The sequence below is a fragment of the Rhinoraja longicauda genome, chromosome 25 (assembly GCF_053455715.1).
Source record: "Rhinoraja longicauda isolate Sanriku21f chromosome 25, sRhiLon1.1, whole genome shotgun sequence".
In the NCBI taxonomy this organism is placed as follows: Eukaryota; Metazoa; Chordata; class Chondrichthyes; order Rajiformes; family Arhynchobatidae; genus Rhinoraja; species Rhinoraja longicauda.
In genome coordinates, this window is record NC_135977.1 from 7,487,642 (window position 1) to 7,504,808 (window position 17,167).

General features: G+C 40.3%; 1 protein-coding gene across 2 annotated transcripts in view; it reads left to right on the top strand.

The window, feature by feature from the left end:
* The window catches only part of mapkapk5 (MAPK activated protein kinase 5), a 45,543-nt gene extending 30,492 nt beyond the window's left edge, over positions 1-15,051 (top strand). For both annotated transcript variants that reach the window (XM_078421189.1, XM_078421190.1), the window contains 7 exons: positions 2,011-2,091; positions 4,549-4,736; positions 5,017-5,137; positions 5,748-5,878; positions 10,159-10,274; positions 11,756-11,860; positions 14,910-15,051. In XM_078421189.1, the coding sequence (XP_078277315.1) occupies positions 2,011-2,091; positions 4,549-4,736; positions 5,017-5,137; positions 5,748-5,878; positions 10,159-10,274; positions 11,756-11,860; positions 14,910-15,001 (834 nt within the window). In that variant the 3' untranslated portion in view covers positions 15,002-15,051. The remainder of the gene's footprint in view (positions 1-2,010; positions 2,092-4,548; positions 4,737-5,016; positions 5,138-5,747; positions 5,879-10,158; positions 10,275-11,755; positions 11,861-14,909) is intronic.
* The last annotated feature ends 2,116 nt before the right edge of the window (positions 15,052-17,167 follow it).

Consider the following 17,167-nt stretch of genomic DNA (forward strand, 5'->3'; position numbering starts at 1 on the left):
ACCCCCTATACCTTCTATACTCTTGGAGGGCTTCTCAGTATTCATTTCTCTAAATCTGCCTTAAGTACCTTTCTTCTTTATCCAGTCTTCTACCCCTTTGCATCCAGGGATCCTTGAATTTGTTGGCTTTGCCTTTCACCAGTACCAGAACACGTTAGTCCAAAACTCTAATTGTTTTCCTTTTTGTAAGCTTCTCACTGAGCACGTAGATTTACCAGCAGTAAGCTGCTCCCACTCTGAGTCTGAAGAAGGGTCCCAACCCGCAAAGTCACCTATCCATGTTTTCCAGGAATGCTGCCGGACCCACTGGGTTACTCCAGCACTCTGCCTTTTTTCTTTTGTAAACAAGCATCTGCAGTTCCTTGTTTCTACATTCTTCCCCAGTCCATTTTTGCCCGGTCCTGTCTTATCATAATGAAATTGGCTTTCTCCAAATTCGAGATCCGAATTGCCAGTCTATAATGGTCCTTCTCTATAACGAGCTTAAAAATTAGTCATAATAGTGTTAGAAAATAACTGCAGATGCTGGTACAAATCGAAGGTATTTATTTCACAAAATTAGTCATGATCTCTGTCTCTGAAAGGTTTTCCCACTGAACCTTTCTTCACATGCCCGCCTGCATTGACAAAGATTAAATTTGGTACCACCTATTCTTTAGTAGGATTGTCTTTGCTTACTCAAAATCTCACATGGAAGGACTTTCAAAATTCAAACTCCCACCACGAAGGTGATCCCAGTTAAGTTGAACCCCCCAACTACTATTACTGTATTATTTTTACATTGATGCACCGATATATCTGAATCTTTGTTGTTCTCTATCTTGGTATTATGGTAACTGATAATTGTGCGTCAGTGATGCAGGTTCCAAAAACACTCTCTAGGAAGACTGAGTTAAAGGATGGGTGGCATAGCTAAAGGGCTAGATTCCACGGCCATAGAATAGTTACAGTGTATTTATGCATAATAACCTATTTGTGGACAACTTTCAATGCTCTTGTATATTTTGTTTCATCTTTATTTATTTATAAGGATGTTTGAGAAACTAATGTGGCTACTTTCAGTAATAAAAACATACTGTACAAAATAGGAATCGTATTAAGCCAGAGCCTCATTGAGCTTGCTTCATTATTTATTAAGATCATGATTGATGTGATAATTAAGCTCAACTTCACTTTCTTGCCTAAAGCACTTCATTTCAATCTGAATGTCCCAGCCTTGAATATTTTTAATAACCCTGTATCCAGAGATTTTTTTGTTGAGAACTCTCAAAGATTCACAACTCTCAGAACAAATTTCTCCGCATCTTAATCAAATTGGAAAGGATTTTTTCCATGATATACTTTTGTTTGTTAAGCCCTGGAGTAAGTAAATGTTTGCCCCCTGGGGAAGGTTGAGCCAGCCAGAGCAGACATGTAAAATATTCCCTCCCATATTTTTAAGTTTGTCAGTGACCTTCAAACATTAAATGACTTTAATGCATCGTTCTTGCATTTCGAATATGCATTTCTTTAACCTCCCTCATTCTCTTTTTAAAAATTAAAATTATTGGGATTTTTGGGCAGCACAGTGGTGCAGCGGTAGTGTTACTGCCTTACAGCGCCAGAGACCTGGGTTCAATCCTGACTACAGGGGCTGTCTGTATGGAGTTTGTACTTTCTCCCTGTGACCTGTGTAGGTTTTCCCCCGGTGCTCTGGTTTTCTCCCACACTCCAAAGATGTACAGGTTTGTAGGCTAATTGGCTTTAAAATTGTAAATTGTCCCTAGTGTGTGGAGGAGGGTGGTGTTAGTGTGCAGGGATTGCTGGTCAGCACACACTCGTTGGGCCGAAGGGCCTGTTTCAGTGCTGTATCTCTAAACTAAACTAAACTATTATATTTCCATTTTAAAATTTGTCAGTGTGTTTTGCTCACATTGAAATGAATCAGGGTTCTACCTTTTAATTTTGTAAAATGTAATGAGACTGCATGGTTAAGCTCTTTATTTTAATATTTTTTTGCTTTTCTGGCAGGTATTAGAGGCACAGAGGAGACATCAGAAAGAGAAATCTGGAATAATACCTACCTCGCCAACCCCGTACACTTACAATAAGGTAACCCCTTATCACTTTATGTGAATGCCAGGTGCTAGGTCTCTTTGTACGTTGGGATCAGTTTTAGAAAAACGGTATGGGTTAGCTCGGTTATTAAATGGCAGGAATGGTTTATTTTTCTTTCCCCCTCAGGTAAAGTGTGTTATGTGGAAGTGAGATGCATACAAATTTAAAAATTCATGCAGTTTATGCACTGCAACTTTCCCCATGGGGGCTAACTCTGCCCTATTTAATTTGCCATACCATTCGCATTGCCCATTACTGCCCCTCTTCCTGAAACAGAACAATTACTAGCCATAATCCATTAGTTTTTGTAACCTCACTATGGTGTTGAGTTGAAAAGCTGCTTTCTTTTTCCAACCCATTCTGGGTAATCTGAAGAACAAGTAGGTGAGACATCATCCCGAGATGTATTTTCATGCTGCACTGTAACTACTCTCAAACTACCTCTGGATCTAAGGGATAGGTTACCCAGCCTCCTCCTACAGAGAAGATAGACACAAAATGCTGGAGTAACTCAGCGGGTCAGGCATCATCTTTGGAGAAATGGCATAGGTGATTTCTCCACCTATGGAGGAGTCGAGACCCTTCTTCGTCTTAACCTGTCACGTCACCTATTCCTTTACTTCAGAGATGCCGCCTGACCCGCTGAGTTACTCCAGCATTTTGTGTCTATATCTTTGGTGTAAAGCAGCATCTGCAGTTCCTACACATCTGATCTCCTCCTATAGAGAGATGAGTATTCCCCAAGTGTTGACTTTTTGAAAAGAAGGAAATATTTGAACATGTTTCTTGATGAGAAGCATCAATTTTACTTCTGTGATCACCTAATCTTTTTTAAAAAATCCAAAATATTAATTTTCAAATTAATATTTAAATCAAACCAAATTAGAGATTTATTTTAAAGCAAAAAAATAAATTAATTTATTGAAGTTTCCCCAAAGCATTTGGAAAACATAATGTAAATCAATGATCACGTTCAACATATAAATTCAACATAACATATCAACAACAATATGAAAATTGATTTCTCTCACTTCGGGGAGTCCTGGCATTCCTTCTCTCTCTATCCCTCCCCCACCCAAGTCGCACTAGCTACTCGTTTTCACCCAACAAACGTCTAACAATGGCCTGTTTCCTTTATCATCATTACTTTTATCTCTCTACGTGATCGTCTATATCTCTCGTTTCCCTTATCCCTAACCAGTCTGAAGAAGAATCTCGACTCCAGAAACATCACCCATTCTTTCTCTCCAGAGATGCTGCCTGTCCCGCTGAGTTACTCCAGCATTTTGTGTCTATCTTCGGTTTAAACCAGCATCTGCAGTCCCTTCCTACACATATAAATGCAATCCTTTATGCCTCTACTCTCTATATACATAACTATGCAGACAGACACTGCTCCAACTCCATCTTTAAATTCAAACGTTCAAAGGTCTTCTATTCTCACATGTACCAATTAAGGTACAGTGATATGCGGATTACCATACAGCCATGCGATAAAAAAGAAACAGGACACACAACTACATAAAAGCTAAGATAAACATCTCTGGACAGAAGGAATGGGTGACATTTTGGGTCGTGATGGTGGAGAGGGTCAACAGCTTCAGGTATTTGGCCACGCACATCTCTGATCTGTCCTGGGCCCACACACCACCAAAGCATGATGGTTGCTCAATGCACCTTGATTTTTGTACCAGAGCGGTCCAGCTTAGAATAACTTAAATTATTGTGTATTTATTGTTGTTGCATCTCATGTGCCTGAAAAGCTGCAGCAAGTAAGAATTTAATTGTTTTGGTTCATATTTGATGCATATAACAAATGAATACTCTCGACACTTGTCTTTACATTTGGGAAATAACAATGTATATTTGCCACGTTATTGATCATGGCAATGTTGCTGAGGACAGCCAGGAGTCCTCTCCCTCCCTATCTTTCTTTATAATGGCTTTTTAAAAAACAAAATCACATCTGAATCATTAAAAAGTCTTATTACCAGTCGAGGCATTAGGATATATTGTTTATCTTTTCACTTCCATTGCACTTCCAATTGTGGTTAAAGTGATAATGCTTTTATTTTACACATGATCGTTCAATTTAAGTATCTGGTGCATTCTGGTGATATTTTGTTAATGGTCCAGTGTCAAAGCATGAATACTAAAGACTGAAAACTGAATTGGTTATCAGATCCCCAGTGTCAACTTAATGCATTTCAGATCTTGGAAAAGGGTCAATAGATAATGTCTCTTTTTATTTTAAAGAGGAATTTTCTGGAGGAAAACCTTGTTAGGTTATATGTTTCATGGCCAGCACCATTGATTGGTCTGAAAGCTATCTCAGTTGCTCCACAACTGTTGGGATAGAACCATTGCAAATTCAGCAAATAAACCCCAAGATGTCATTCCATATCTGTTTTACAAATGACATAAAAATCTTCTTATTTTTGTTTATCCCAGAGCTGTGACCTGTGGTCGCTGGGTGTAATTATTTACGTGATGCTGTGTGGATATCCACCGTTTTATTCCAAACACCACAGCCGGACAATCCCAAAGGACATGCGAAAAAAGATCATGACGGGAAGCTTTGAATTCCCGGAGGAAGAGTGGAGTCAGATTTCCGAGATGGCAAAGGACATTGTGAGAAAGTGAGTTGAATAGCTGGGTCTCTGTGCTGACTACTGTAGGACTAGTCTGAGGAACTATTGGAGATGTAGAAACATTTGTGACAATGAATTGTCAAACCAACTTGGTAGACCTTGCTTTCAGTAAACCTTTCCAATATGGACAAATACCATTTCATCAACAACTAGAGCTTAGTTGTTTACTGATTGGAATTTGGTTATCTGAATGGAATATGCTTTTTCTTTACTAATAGAATAAAAATTAAAAAAATTGGTTTTAGCATTAAATTATTTCCTTTCACAGATTGCTGAAGGTAAAGCCAGAAGAGCGGCTGAATATTGAAGGGGTGCTGGACCATACCTGGCTGAACTCTACAGAGGCTTTAGATAACATTCTCCCATCTTCCCAAATGATGATGGATAAGGTAAATAATTTGTAACTATGGGGTCACAACGAGTGATTTGGTTTTGCAATTGCAGTGAATGCATCAATCTGCAGAATTGATGAATTATGCAAGAGTATCACTTCAACCAAACGTCTGTATTGCCTACCTTCAAAACTTTTCCTTGAGAGAATTGATCAGAACCTGAGGTGACGAAATTTGGCACGAGATTTCATTGCCGCAGACGGCTGTGAAGGCCAAGTCTTTGGGTATTTTTAAAGCAGAGATTGATAGGTTCTTGATTAGTAAGGGCGCTAAAGGTTACGGGGAGAAGGCAGGAGAATGGGGTTGAGAGGGAAAGATAGATCAGCCATGATTGAATGGCCTAATTCTGCTCCTATGTCTTGCAAACCGTATGAGAGTTTTTTGCACTTTTGTTTTAAGCCAAAGAAATTGATTCACCGAAAACTATTTTGTTTCACTAGTTGAAGTAAAAACTGAAGTTCATCGGAGGCTCTCCTCGATGTTCAGTCCTTGACTAGCAGAAACTCTATGGTAGTTGTTGCATATGTTTGCGGTTTAGGATTGTCCCTTTGCCTGTGTCTTGTGTTGTAATGAGAGCATGTGTTGATGGTGAATCTGTGTATCACAGGCCATGGTCGCTGGGATCCAGCAGGCTCATGCAGAACAACTGGCCAGTATGAGAATTCAGGATCTGAAAGTGAGCCTTAAACCTCTAAACTCTGTTAATAACCCAATTCTTCGCAAGAGGAAACTACTTGGGTAAGTTGTACTGAATGTAATGCATATGGCTCAAATGTGCAGGATGATGAGATGTATTGATTAATCTATAGTGGAATTTTTGCTTTGGTGCCTGGCATTGCGGACACACTGTGTTATTTTTATTTACAGGGTTGGACGATGAAGCATCCCATCTGTTCTTTTGCTATGCCAAAGTTCCTAAGAGATTTACACTAAAATTAAGCCCAGAGGAGCAAATAGGTTGGGATCACATTTCAAGCAACTCGAGCACTCATTATAAAAGAGTGAATACCATGCTGAACCTTGGACACCAGGGTATTTGCAGTTATAATATTTTACTGCTGCGTTACTTAATTTCGGTGAGTTTTCCAGTTTGCCTTGGTATTCTGAAGTGAGTAATAGAGTAGTGGAAAATCAACTGGACAAGATGTGATCTTTGTCTTTCATTTAAAAAAATTCCTCCAACATTCGTGTGAAGATTTTTTTAAAACAAGGTATTAGTATATTTACAATGGAGCATTACAAAATAATTGTATGTCCCCAAAAAAATCCAATATGCCACAGAGTTCTTTCTCGCTGCATTTGGTGAGAATTCTTTGGCAACATTAATTGAATTACGTGAAAGCAAATTCAACACCTGTTTAGGAGGGAATAACTTGAAGTACATTCCTATGTTTTTTTGTTCCTCTGTGCTACAATTTGATTAAATAGCTTGACCTTGGTGTGCCTAGATAGTTCTTGTATTTCTTTCCTTTGCCATTCTCTTCCCCGTCCAGAATACCTTTTTCCACTTTACCATTTATTCCTAATCAGAATTAGTTTGTTCAGGTACATTGTGCTGTGAAATCTGGAAGACAAATTATAGCATTGGGTGAATAGCCAATTAATGATTTATCCCACCAGTCAGAATCCCCTGTAGTGGAAATACTTAGTATAAACTTTCTCAGATGAAATCAGACTTGCAAAATACAACAAAATTTACCTGTGGATTAATCATGAGGATATGTATGTTTTTTTTTATCAAGATCAAGAATTGTACAGAATTGGTTGCAAATATGAGGGAGTTTGGTTTGCGTACATCGAGATCAGGATCGTATGTTGCTTTATATTTAGAATCTCCTAAAATATTTATGCAGGTACTCGTTGTTCAACGATGTACTGCAGAGTATGTATAAGCATAAGTTCGCAGATTTGATTATTTATGCTGAATTAGTTGATCTTGCACAGGACAGCAGTTGGAATGCTGCAATTAGCTTAAGCACCCCGTGAGTAAGAAGATGTAAATCGATCAAAGATCCAGCTCTTTGCCGCTATTGGGTTGTACTGTTGGAAAGTATGCTTTTTATTTTGGCAGGACTGGCTTGGCTGTGATGCTCTTTTGTGGTCAAACAGTGTGCTGTCTCTCATCTTTTAGTCTTGCTCATGAAGAATGGGTCTATGGAACCACATCCATCTTGCACCCAGGGAAGTAAGAGGCATAATTGAAACTAAAATCTAAATAAATACTTTTTTCCCTTATGAAACATTTCCTTGTGCTTTTGGTGCTATGCAAAGTATCTATGAATTTTGATTAAGTCTTGAATTGGTTCATTTGCCACCAGATTGCTTCGCATCTTGAACATTAATTGTGCTTTGTGCACTTTTGGTAGCACATTGGTGCAGTGGTAAAGCTGGCGCCTCACAGCCCCAGAGACCTGGGTTAGATCCTGACTACAGATGCTGTCTGTACAGAGTTTGTACCTTCTCCCTGTGGCTGCGCGGGTTTTCTCCTGGAGCTCCAGTTTCCTCCCACATTCCAAAGATATGCAGGTTTATAGGTTAATTGGCTTCTGTACAGAATTGGCCCTAATGTGTAGGATGCGAAAAAGTGGGATAACATGGAACTAGTTTGTGAGTTGATGTGGGCCAAAGGGCCCGTTTCCAAGCTGTAGCTCTGAACTAAAACTAGTTGAGCATTGGATAACATGATAAGCCTGAGTGTGTTGGGAAGATCTTTCTAAATCAAAGTACTTGAGAAGACCAAATTGTTAATACAAATCAAGGAGTTTAGATTCAGGTGTAAATCATTTTCCATTTAAAAAATGAATGATGCACAACTGAAGTTGTGCCAAGATTTTAATTTAATTCAGTGTGTACAAGTTTTGTGATAACATATGGAGAAACATAGGCAATGCTTATGTCATGACGACTAGGAAACTTAGCAAAGGAATTTAATAGACATTCTCTTATGCGAATCAGAATTCAGCTTTGGTTCTTTCTGGCTGATATGCCTGTATGAGTAACAGCAAAAAGATGTGACTGCATCCAAGATACACAGACGTAAAGATCAAAAACAGATGCAGCAGTTAATTTAACAAGCAGCTAATGTTTATCACAAAAGATTCAACTGGAGACTGTTTAGTTCCCAGTTGTGTTTTAAGAGATCAGTATTGTTTACCACATTGCTACAATGGCTTGCTCTTGTAATAAACTATTAATTACCATTCAAATGTGGAAATTGTTGCACGACTTTGGAAGTTAGTGGGCACAAAACCAAAGGCTTTGGAAGCATTTTGACCGTTTTTAACCTTTTTATTAAAAAAATCTGTCGTCGAGCCTTGATCACATCTTGGGATATGGTTGCATGCCGTTTATTGTCCCTGGTACCTATTCGAAGAGTCTATTCTTCTTGCGAAAGCTAGGATTGTGCTGGCAGCAGTCAACTTGACCATGGGAGCAGGAGGAAGAATCACAGCCATGCCCATTCTATTTTCCTTCAGACAGTTACACAAAGCTCTGTTGGAAACCTTGACCAAGTTTTGTTTTTAACCACCCCCTCTCCCTAAGTATTCATCCCTTTCCCGTTCTTTTCCCCCCATTCATGGGACTGGAGTCATTAGTTCCTGCCTCTGGCAAGGAGATAATCCACACCGATCAGGTATGAACTTGAGAGCTTCCTAGTCTGTATGGCTCAGTACCACCTCCAAATACCTCCACATTTACCCAGGAAGTCATGGGTGAGCTCTCAAAACTTTGGTTACAGCAGGTATTGATTTGAAATGGATGTCATTCCAAAACGACTCTTTCTGAAACTTATTTCAATCCATGTGGTCAGCTTTTTCACCAATACCGCAACAGTTGAATCCTCCTTAAAGGGAAACCATGTTCATTTGAATTACATTGCAGTCCTAAGCGTTATAAAGATTGGTGCACGTTGTTTCTTGCTCCTCTCTCTGATGGTTCTCATGGTTTTGAAATTTTGCTTACGGTATCTTGTTGGCATTTTCAGCAGATATCTCCGTGGAAGAGTAAAATTCACTCTAGGCTTGTTGAATTCCTAGATAGTGCTGTCATTTCAGTTATTGACACGGACCGTCACGAAGTCTCAACACAAAGCGACAATCCTGGTTTCTCCGTCTGACTAGCGGTTTTAAAGCATAAAATCAGATCCAGGCATGGCCGAGATTCTAGTAAGTGTACAGAAAAAAAACACAAACAAATGCTATCAGTGGAAGTGTAGAGCCAGAAATGATCTTAAGTGCTGGAGTTCTGGCTTGCTTTTGGCAAGGCTTGTATGACAAGTGAATGCTGAAGCGTTTGAACTCAATGAGGACGTCTTTGTTGGACTGCCAATGAGTTAAACAATTGTTGCACTGCCGCTGAGTTAAACAACATATGGGCGTATTATTGTCAGATCAAACCTAATTGACCAGTGCACAGGGTTTAAGAAGATTCAGCTTATTGTTTGCACCTGTGAAGAGGAATTTTTGAACTGCGGATTTTCGGTTCTTTCCAAGAGGAGGGATGTCCTTTTTTTTTTAATCACATTTAGGATGATACGTTGATTCAAGTGCAGACTGTTCCCCTTTAAGAAGATTTAAAACAAAAAAAAGAGAATATTATTTCCCTAAATGTTCCCCATTGTTGTTTTTCTCATATGGCTGTTTGCCTCCAGATAGCCTCCTTCAGCCAGCAGGTGAGGCAGGCAATCCAGACGACGGACTTCTGCAATGACCATCACCAATGCCACAGCGCGATCGCCTGATAGATGGCACACTTGTAGTGGGGGCGAGATGGGTAATGTCAGTTTTCCCGTCGCTCTTTTCGTGTTCTTTTTATTGCATTTCTTTTTTTTTTTTGTTAATTCTTTCTATCTTTCCTTCCTCTTTTTTTGTTTTATTTTGTTCTAAAGAAAAAATAAAAATAAGCCTGCTTAATGTCTTAGCCCACTAAATGTGTCTCGGATTTGGCTGGCTGATTGTGCCTGTTGTGTGTAGGGGCCTTTCCCCCCTCTCCCATAATGTGACGTCATTCTGTTACAGCACGAGACCCAAGGACAGCGTCTACATTCACGACCCAGAGAATGAGGATGAGGATGCCAATGTTGCTGTGGAGAAACTGCGGGACATCATCGCCCAGTGTATTCTGCCGCAGGCTGGTAAGGCAACTACTGTGGACTTGTGCCGGGCAGGAGAAATTAAGGTTAGTTTAGAAACACAGCGCAGAAATGGTCCCTTCGGCCCACCAGCTCCACATTGATCAGTGATCCCCGCATTAACATTATTCTGCACCTGGGACAATTTACATTTTTTTAATGACACACCAACCAATTTACGTACGTCTTTGGAGTGTGGGAGGAAGGAAACCATTCTCTGAGAATGGTTTCCTCCCACAGGTCACGGCGAACGTACAAATTCCATACAGACAAGCACCCTGTATGGAATTTTCTGCCTCAGAAGGCAGTGGAGGCCAATTCTCTGAATGCATTCAAGAGAGAGTTAGATAGAGCTCTTAAGGATAGCGGAGTCAGGGGGTATGGGGAGAAGGCAGGAACGGGGTACTGATTGAGAATGATCAGCCATGATCACATTGAATGGAGGTGCTGGCTCGAAGGGCCGAATGGCCTCCTCCTGCACCTATTGTCTATTGTCACCCGTACTATAGCCAGGATCAAATCCGTGTCTCTGGCGTTGTAAGTCAGTAACTCCCCCACTGCCCCTTTGTTTTCTATGATCGAATTAAACATTGAGTACAATGCTTAAATTCCTCAAGTTCCAATGAATAAGTTCCTTATTCAGCGTAAGGAATTTAAATTACTAAGCTATGAAGCCAAGTGAGTAAAAAAATCACACTTATTTAAAAGTATGCTGGGCACAAGAAATTGGAGAGGGTTGTGGGTTCACAACCCACAACTGAGTTCATTACACAGACTAGACATCCTACCACTGACTCCACCTACACTTTATGCTGCCTTGGAAAAGCCGCTAACAGAAAGACTTGTTCCACCCCGGCTATTCATTCACCCTGCACCCATCCAGCAGAAGGTACAGAAGCCTGAAAGACTACCAGACCCGAGAACGTCTTTTTCCCCTCTGTTATCAGGTTTTTGAACAGTCTTTCTCTTGCTACCTATGTTTTTGAAGGACCAGGTTGACCTGAAACCTCACCCATTCCTTCTCTCCCGAGATGCTGCCTGACCCGCTGAGTTACTCCAGCATTTTGTGTCTACCTTTGGGATTAGTGATACAAGTACATTTTTGTGTTGATTTTTGTGCAGACATAAAAAAAGCTTTTTTCCACGAGTGGTAGTTCTACTCAATAACCAAAGTCTGTAGTTTCTTTATTGCTCTGGTTTATTTTCACCCACATGTTTAGACCATAATGTTGTATACTTATTGTTTTGATGTGTTTATGCTTTATTCTTAGTTGTTAACTGTATGTTTGCGTTGTCATTTGTGAGCGGAGCAACAGGGCACATTCCTTGTATATGCACAGACTTGGCCAATAAACTTATTCATTCATTCATTTACAGGAGGTTTGTGCACACCTATTCATCTGAAATAAAAGATCAGATTGACATTGAATCAAAAGAACAGCCTGTCCAATGCACAGGTTTTATACTGAAATTCTGTTTTATAGGAGAGAACGAAGACGAAAAACTGAATGAGGTAATGCAAGAGGCTTGGAGATACAATAAAGACTGTAAATTTCTGCGCGAAACGCTGCAGAACCTCAACTGGAATGGTGAGAGAATAGCTTCTGGACCTATTGTGCGAGGGGGTTTATGATGAGTTTGGGGATTGTGAGGTGGGGTATATTTATTTACTGTCACACTGTGAGATTTACTGTTATTCGGTTAATTATTGATGTCATCCTGGCAATATGTCCGAGTCACCTACCATTCGTTGGGAAGGAGGGAGCTATGCCTGTAGCCGCAAGCTTTAGTTGCTGTGATCAAGATTTGGGTCATCATCCGGGACAAAGCTGACAACTCGACTGGTTCCCGTGCAGTTACATGCCAAGGCTACTTAGTTTAGTTTACTGTCACCTGTACTGAGGGAGAGTGAAAAGCTTTTGTTGTGTGCTCTCCCGTCGGTGGAAAGGGAATACATGATTACAATCGGGCCATTTACAGTGTACATGATAAGGGAATAACGTTTAGTGCAAAGTAAAGCCAGCAAAGTTCGAACAAGGATAGTCCGAGGGTCACCAATGAGGTAGACAGTAGTTCAGGACTGCTCTCTGGTTGTGGTAGGATGATTCAGTTGCCTGATAATTGCACCTAGACTAATACCTATCTAACCCAGAGAATTATGAACAATGAATGGCACTGAGGCAAAGTGATATGTTGAATAAGGGGTGAACAAAATGTTACTTTACCAAGTATTTATCAAAGCAGGGAGAATGGGCAGGGGCATTTAGGAGTTCACGTGCATGGTCTGCTTATTGTCTTTAAAATAGCTCGTTTTTTGGGCACCATGAATGCAGGATGGCCATAGTGCAGCAAACAAGGAATAAATGAAAGTGATTGAACTGACTTATTTTGTTTGTGGCATTAGCTGTCGCTTGTGCCGTGATGTCTCTCATTTGTCGTGTATGGGAGTCCATCTTGCGATTTATTAAAGGAAAAGAAGCATAATGATCTGAGGGTTTAAATAGAGAAAGTTTCTTTGTTTCTACATATTTCACATTCTTAACCACAGGTCGAACCCTTTAGACAGGATTCTAGCTCCTGTTGAAACGATCATTTAAAATATTCTGGAATTACTTTGGAGTGGGGTTAGCTATTCATGTTGATTATTAAAAGCTGCCTTTGTCGATTGATGCCACCAAGATAGTTCTTACACCACTTGTTCCATGCATGGCCAGTCTCCATGTTGGGTGAAATAATGCCAAAGATTCCCAATGTCATTTGAGATTAATGAAAAAGTCTTTGGTTACAGTATATAACTGGCAATTTCTTTTAACATATTGGCACTTCTAATTTCCTGTTCTTTTTAAATGATGCAAATAAGACAATAATAGAGCGCATAAATATCAACTGCTCTTCCCCCGTTACCATGGTAATGTTATTTGGATTGAATAATTTAAACTGCTTTGGTATGCAGCAAATCTGACTGAGGAATGATATTGCAAGCACTAGCTTTGATTTTTGGCATATTTTCAATGGAATCAGTTTTGTTTTCTTGCCATGTGTAGGAAAGAACTGCAGATGCTGGTTTAAACCAAAGATAGACACAAAATGCTGGAGTAACTCAGTGGGACAGGCAGCATCTCTGGAGAGAAGGAATGGGTGATGTTTCAAGGCCCTTCTTCAGACTAAAGAAGGGTCTCGACCCGAAATGTCACCATTCCTTCTCTCCAGAGATGCTGCCTGTCCCACTGAGTTACTCCAGCATTTTGTGTCTATCTTTGGTCTCTTGCCATCCCAGCTGCTGGGAAGAGTGAACCAGCAGCACTGGCGAAGATTGCTGGGCAGTATTTTACCCTCACTCATGTTTTGTCCTTTTTAGTCATAAACAGCCGTTCTTTTGTCTGCAAAAATGAAACTGTTCTCAATTTTTAATTTAAAAAGTGAACTTAAAAGAGAGAAACGGTGTTGGAAATTTCAAATAGTTGTGGCTGTATTAATGAGTCAGATCTGTATGTTCTGTGATGAATTGTGTATTGCCATCTCTGTGGTCCCTGAGAAGATGGTGACATAGAAACAAAATTACAAATTCTCTATTGTGAACCATTAAAATATTCTCTTGGTGATTAAGAAAATTACGTGGCGATTCCATCCCTTAATAGGCAGTGTGTACAGATTCATATTTCCTTGAAGGTGGTGTTACAGGTAGATATGGTAGTAAAAAAGGCTTTTGCAAATTGGCCTTCATCAGTCAGAGTATTGAGCATAGAAGTTGGGAGGCCATGTTGCAGTTACATAAGACAATGGTGAGGCCACATTTAGATTTTTTTAGATTTAGATTTAGAGATACAGCGCGGAAACAGACCCTTCGGCCCACCGAGTCCGTGCCGCCCAGCGATCCCCGCACATTAACACCACCCTATACACACTAGGGACAATTTTTTTACATTTACCCAGTCAATTAACCTACAAACCTGTACGTCTTTGGGGTGTGGGAGGAAACCAAAGATCTCGGAGAGAACCCACGGGGTCACAGGGAGAACGTACAAACTCCGTACAGACGGCGCCCGTAGTCAGGATCGAACCTGAGTCTCCGGCTCTGCATTCACTGTAAGGCAGCAACTCTACTGCTGCGCCATCGTGCCTACAATTTAGAGTATTGTATCCAGTTCTGGGCCCCATGTTACAGGAAAGATGTTATCAAGTTGGAAAGGGTACAGAGAAAATTTACGAGGTTGCTGCTCGGACTCGAGGGTCGAGCTATCGGGTAGGTGCACAGAGTCTCTTGCCCAGAGTAAGGGAATCAAGAACCAGAGGACATGGGTTTAAGGTGGAGGGGGAAAGATTTAATAGGAATCTGAGGGGTAACTTTTTCACACAAAGGGTGGTGGGTGTATGGAACGAGCTGCCAGAGGAGGTAGTTGAGGCAGGGACTATTTCAACGTTTAAAAAACAATTAGGAGGGTAATATATTCAATATATTCCTTTATTCGTCCCACACCAGGGAAATTCACAGATAGGATCCAGTACATGGATAGGACAAGTTTAGAGGGATATGGGCCAAATGCAGGCAGGTGGGACTAGTGTAGATGGGACTTGTTGGTCAAGTTGGGCCAAAGGGCCTATTTCCACACTGTGTTACTCTATGATTTGACTTTTCAGGCAGAGGATTCAATGAGAAAGTCGATCGTCTGAAACTTGCAGAAATGGTCAAACAGGTCATCGAAGAACAAACAAACTCACAGGATTCCTAACATTAGTGTCTGCTGTTTTTACACTGTACCAGGAGTATTTGATAAATGTAAAAAGAATTTTTATTTAAATAAAAGATTTAAAAAATGCACAAGATGTTCAGAAATGTTTCCAGCGCATTAAAAACCAACCAGGTGCCATCAGTGCAAGAAAAGTTGTATTTGGGTACGACTTCAACATGCCCCAAGAATCGCAAAGGCAGTGTACACTATAAGGACATAATTAATGCAGGTAACTAAGAACTAGATTAAAGGGGCAAATGTTATGGAGTGAAAGTGGAGGTAGAAGCAGTTCCAGAACCTATAGCCACAGAAGCATCACCATTTTTAATGTTCCAGGCAGAGGTGGAGAATGCAAAGGGCTGGACAAGATTGGAGATGGGAATGAGGAGTTTGAAAAAAAAGATAAAGGGTGCACATTTCACATTGCCTCAGAGGTGGAAACGGCATAGATATGTGGTCTGCAGCTTATCTGAGAAGCTTACACAAGTATGAGGAACATAGATACGGTAGGGAGGAGTAAACTTTTCCCAGTAGAGATGTCCAAAACTAGATGGCAAAGTGTAAGTTTCAAGTGAATCTGAGGAGGAGTTTTTATTCAGGTAAAGTATAGGTTAGAAGCAACAACACACAGCCAGAGTGGGTGATTGATGCAAGTACTTTCACAACATTCAAGTATCGGGACAAGTGTTTCAATTACAAGTATAAAATGCTATAAAATAAGTGCTGGTCGATGCAATGGTGCAGATGGGCACTGATCTAGTGGGCTAAAGATCCAATCAGTTTGCTTGTATGCAGTTGCAGATGACAAAGTAGACGGCATTGTAGACGGTGAAAATGTCTTTTGAAAATCACAGTAGGACCTTTATCAGCGAGGTAACTGACAAGGATTGGCAAATGTTATTCAATTCAGATAAATGAGGTATTGGATTTCTGGAGGTCAAACCAGCATTGGAGCTCCGTAGTGAATGGTAGGACTTTGGAGAGTGTAGAACAGATATTCCAAGCAGTACATGTACACAGTTACTTGAACGTGGCATCATGGATTGAGTGGTTGGTGAATGTGGCGTTTGGCACATTGGCCTTCTGCTGTTTAGGGCCTTCATTAACGGTGCGGCTGCAAATGTGACGAGCTTGTATGGGCACATTGGGCAGGATGGATTAGTTGGGCCGAAAGGCCTATTTCTATGCTGTATGAACCCCACTCAGCTTTGGGGTTTTTGTTTTTTTTGTCTCTTGGCCAATTTCAAAATCTTTCTGAATTTCATTATTTTGCCAATTCCCATCTCCATGCTTTCAATTAGTTTCATATGCTTTGGACACGCAATATCTAACTCCTTACGTCGCCAGCCTCACAAGTACGGTCCCCCGCGAACTGAAATCCAGAGTTAATATTACTCGGAAGACCTGAGAACCGTTGTCAATTGAGAAACCAGGCAATGATTTAAAAAGGTGTTGAAATGTGTGGGGTAGCTGAGATGGGTTGTATTGCCTTTACTCATCCATCTATGATATATGCAAATCGCACTGCCTTTTGATTCTTTATACTTGCACAATGTTAACAACTTCATTCATTTTGATGTAGATGAGGACATCTATTTCCCGTACAGAGCAGATCTGTGTCCCTAGTTACATGTTCTTTTCAGCCCTTCCTGATTCTGCAGTTTGATTTTTACACAATTGCCTAAGATAGCCAGAATATTTGCTGTCGATTGGTGTCTCAGGTTACTGACGTTGCTGGCAAACTTGTAATGAAGCAATGTGGAGAAAAAGGGCTGAATTATTTAATTCCACTTCTCAGAAGCACCTCAAATCTTAACCCCCAATTAAAACTTAAAACATTTCTGTCTTTAACATGTTAAAGTGCTCAGTTTTATCTTTTCAGATTTTTTTTAAAAAAAATGTAAATAAATTTGAAGGATATAAAAATGTAGAAACACCAGCTTCCTTCCAAGTCATTATAAGAATTGATAATAAAAATCCTTTTCTATTGCCCCAGTTGCATTCCATGTTCTGTCAAACAACAAGTTTACCCGGTATTTCAGGGAAAGAGTGCTTGGCGTTTCCTTTTCTTCATTTGCTGGAGGTGCTTTTTAACATTGTTCTCCATTATGAATACAAGTATCCATTGAAATGAGTGCGATTTTGGCTGCAATGTTTTCCCCAGTT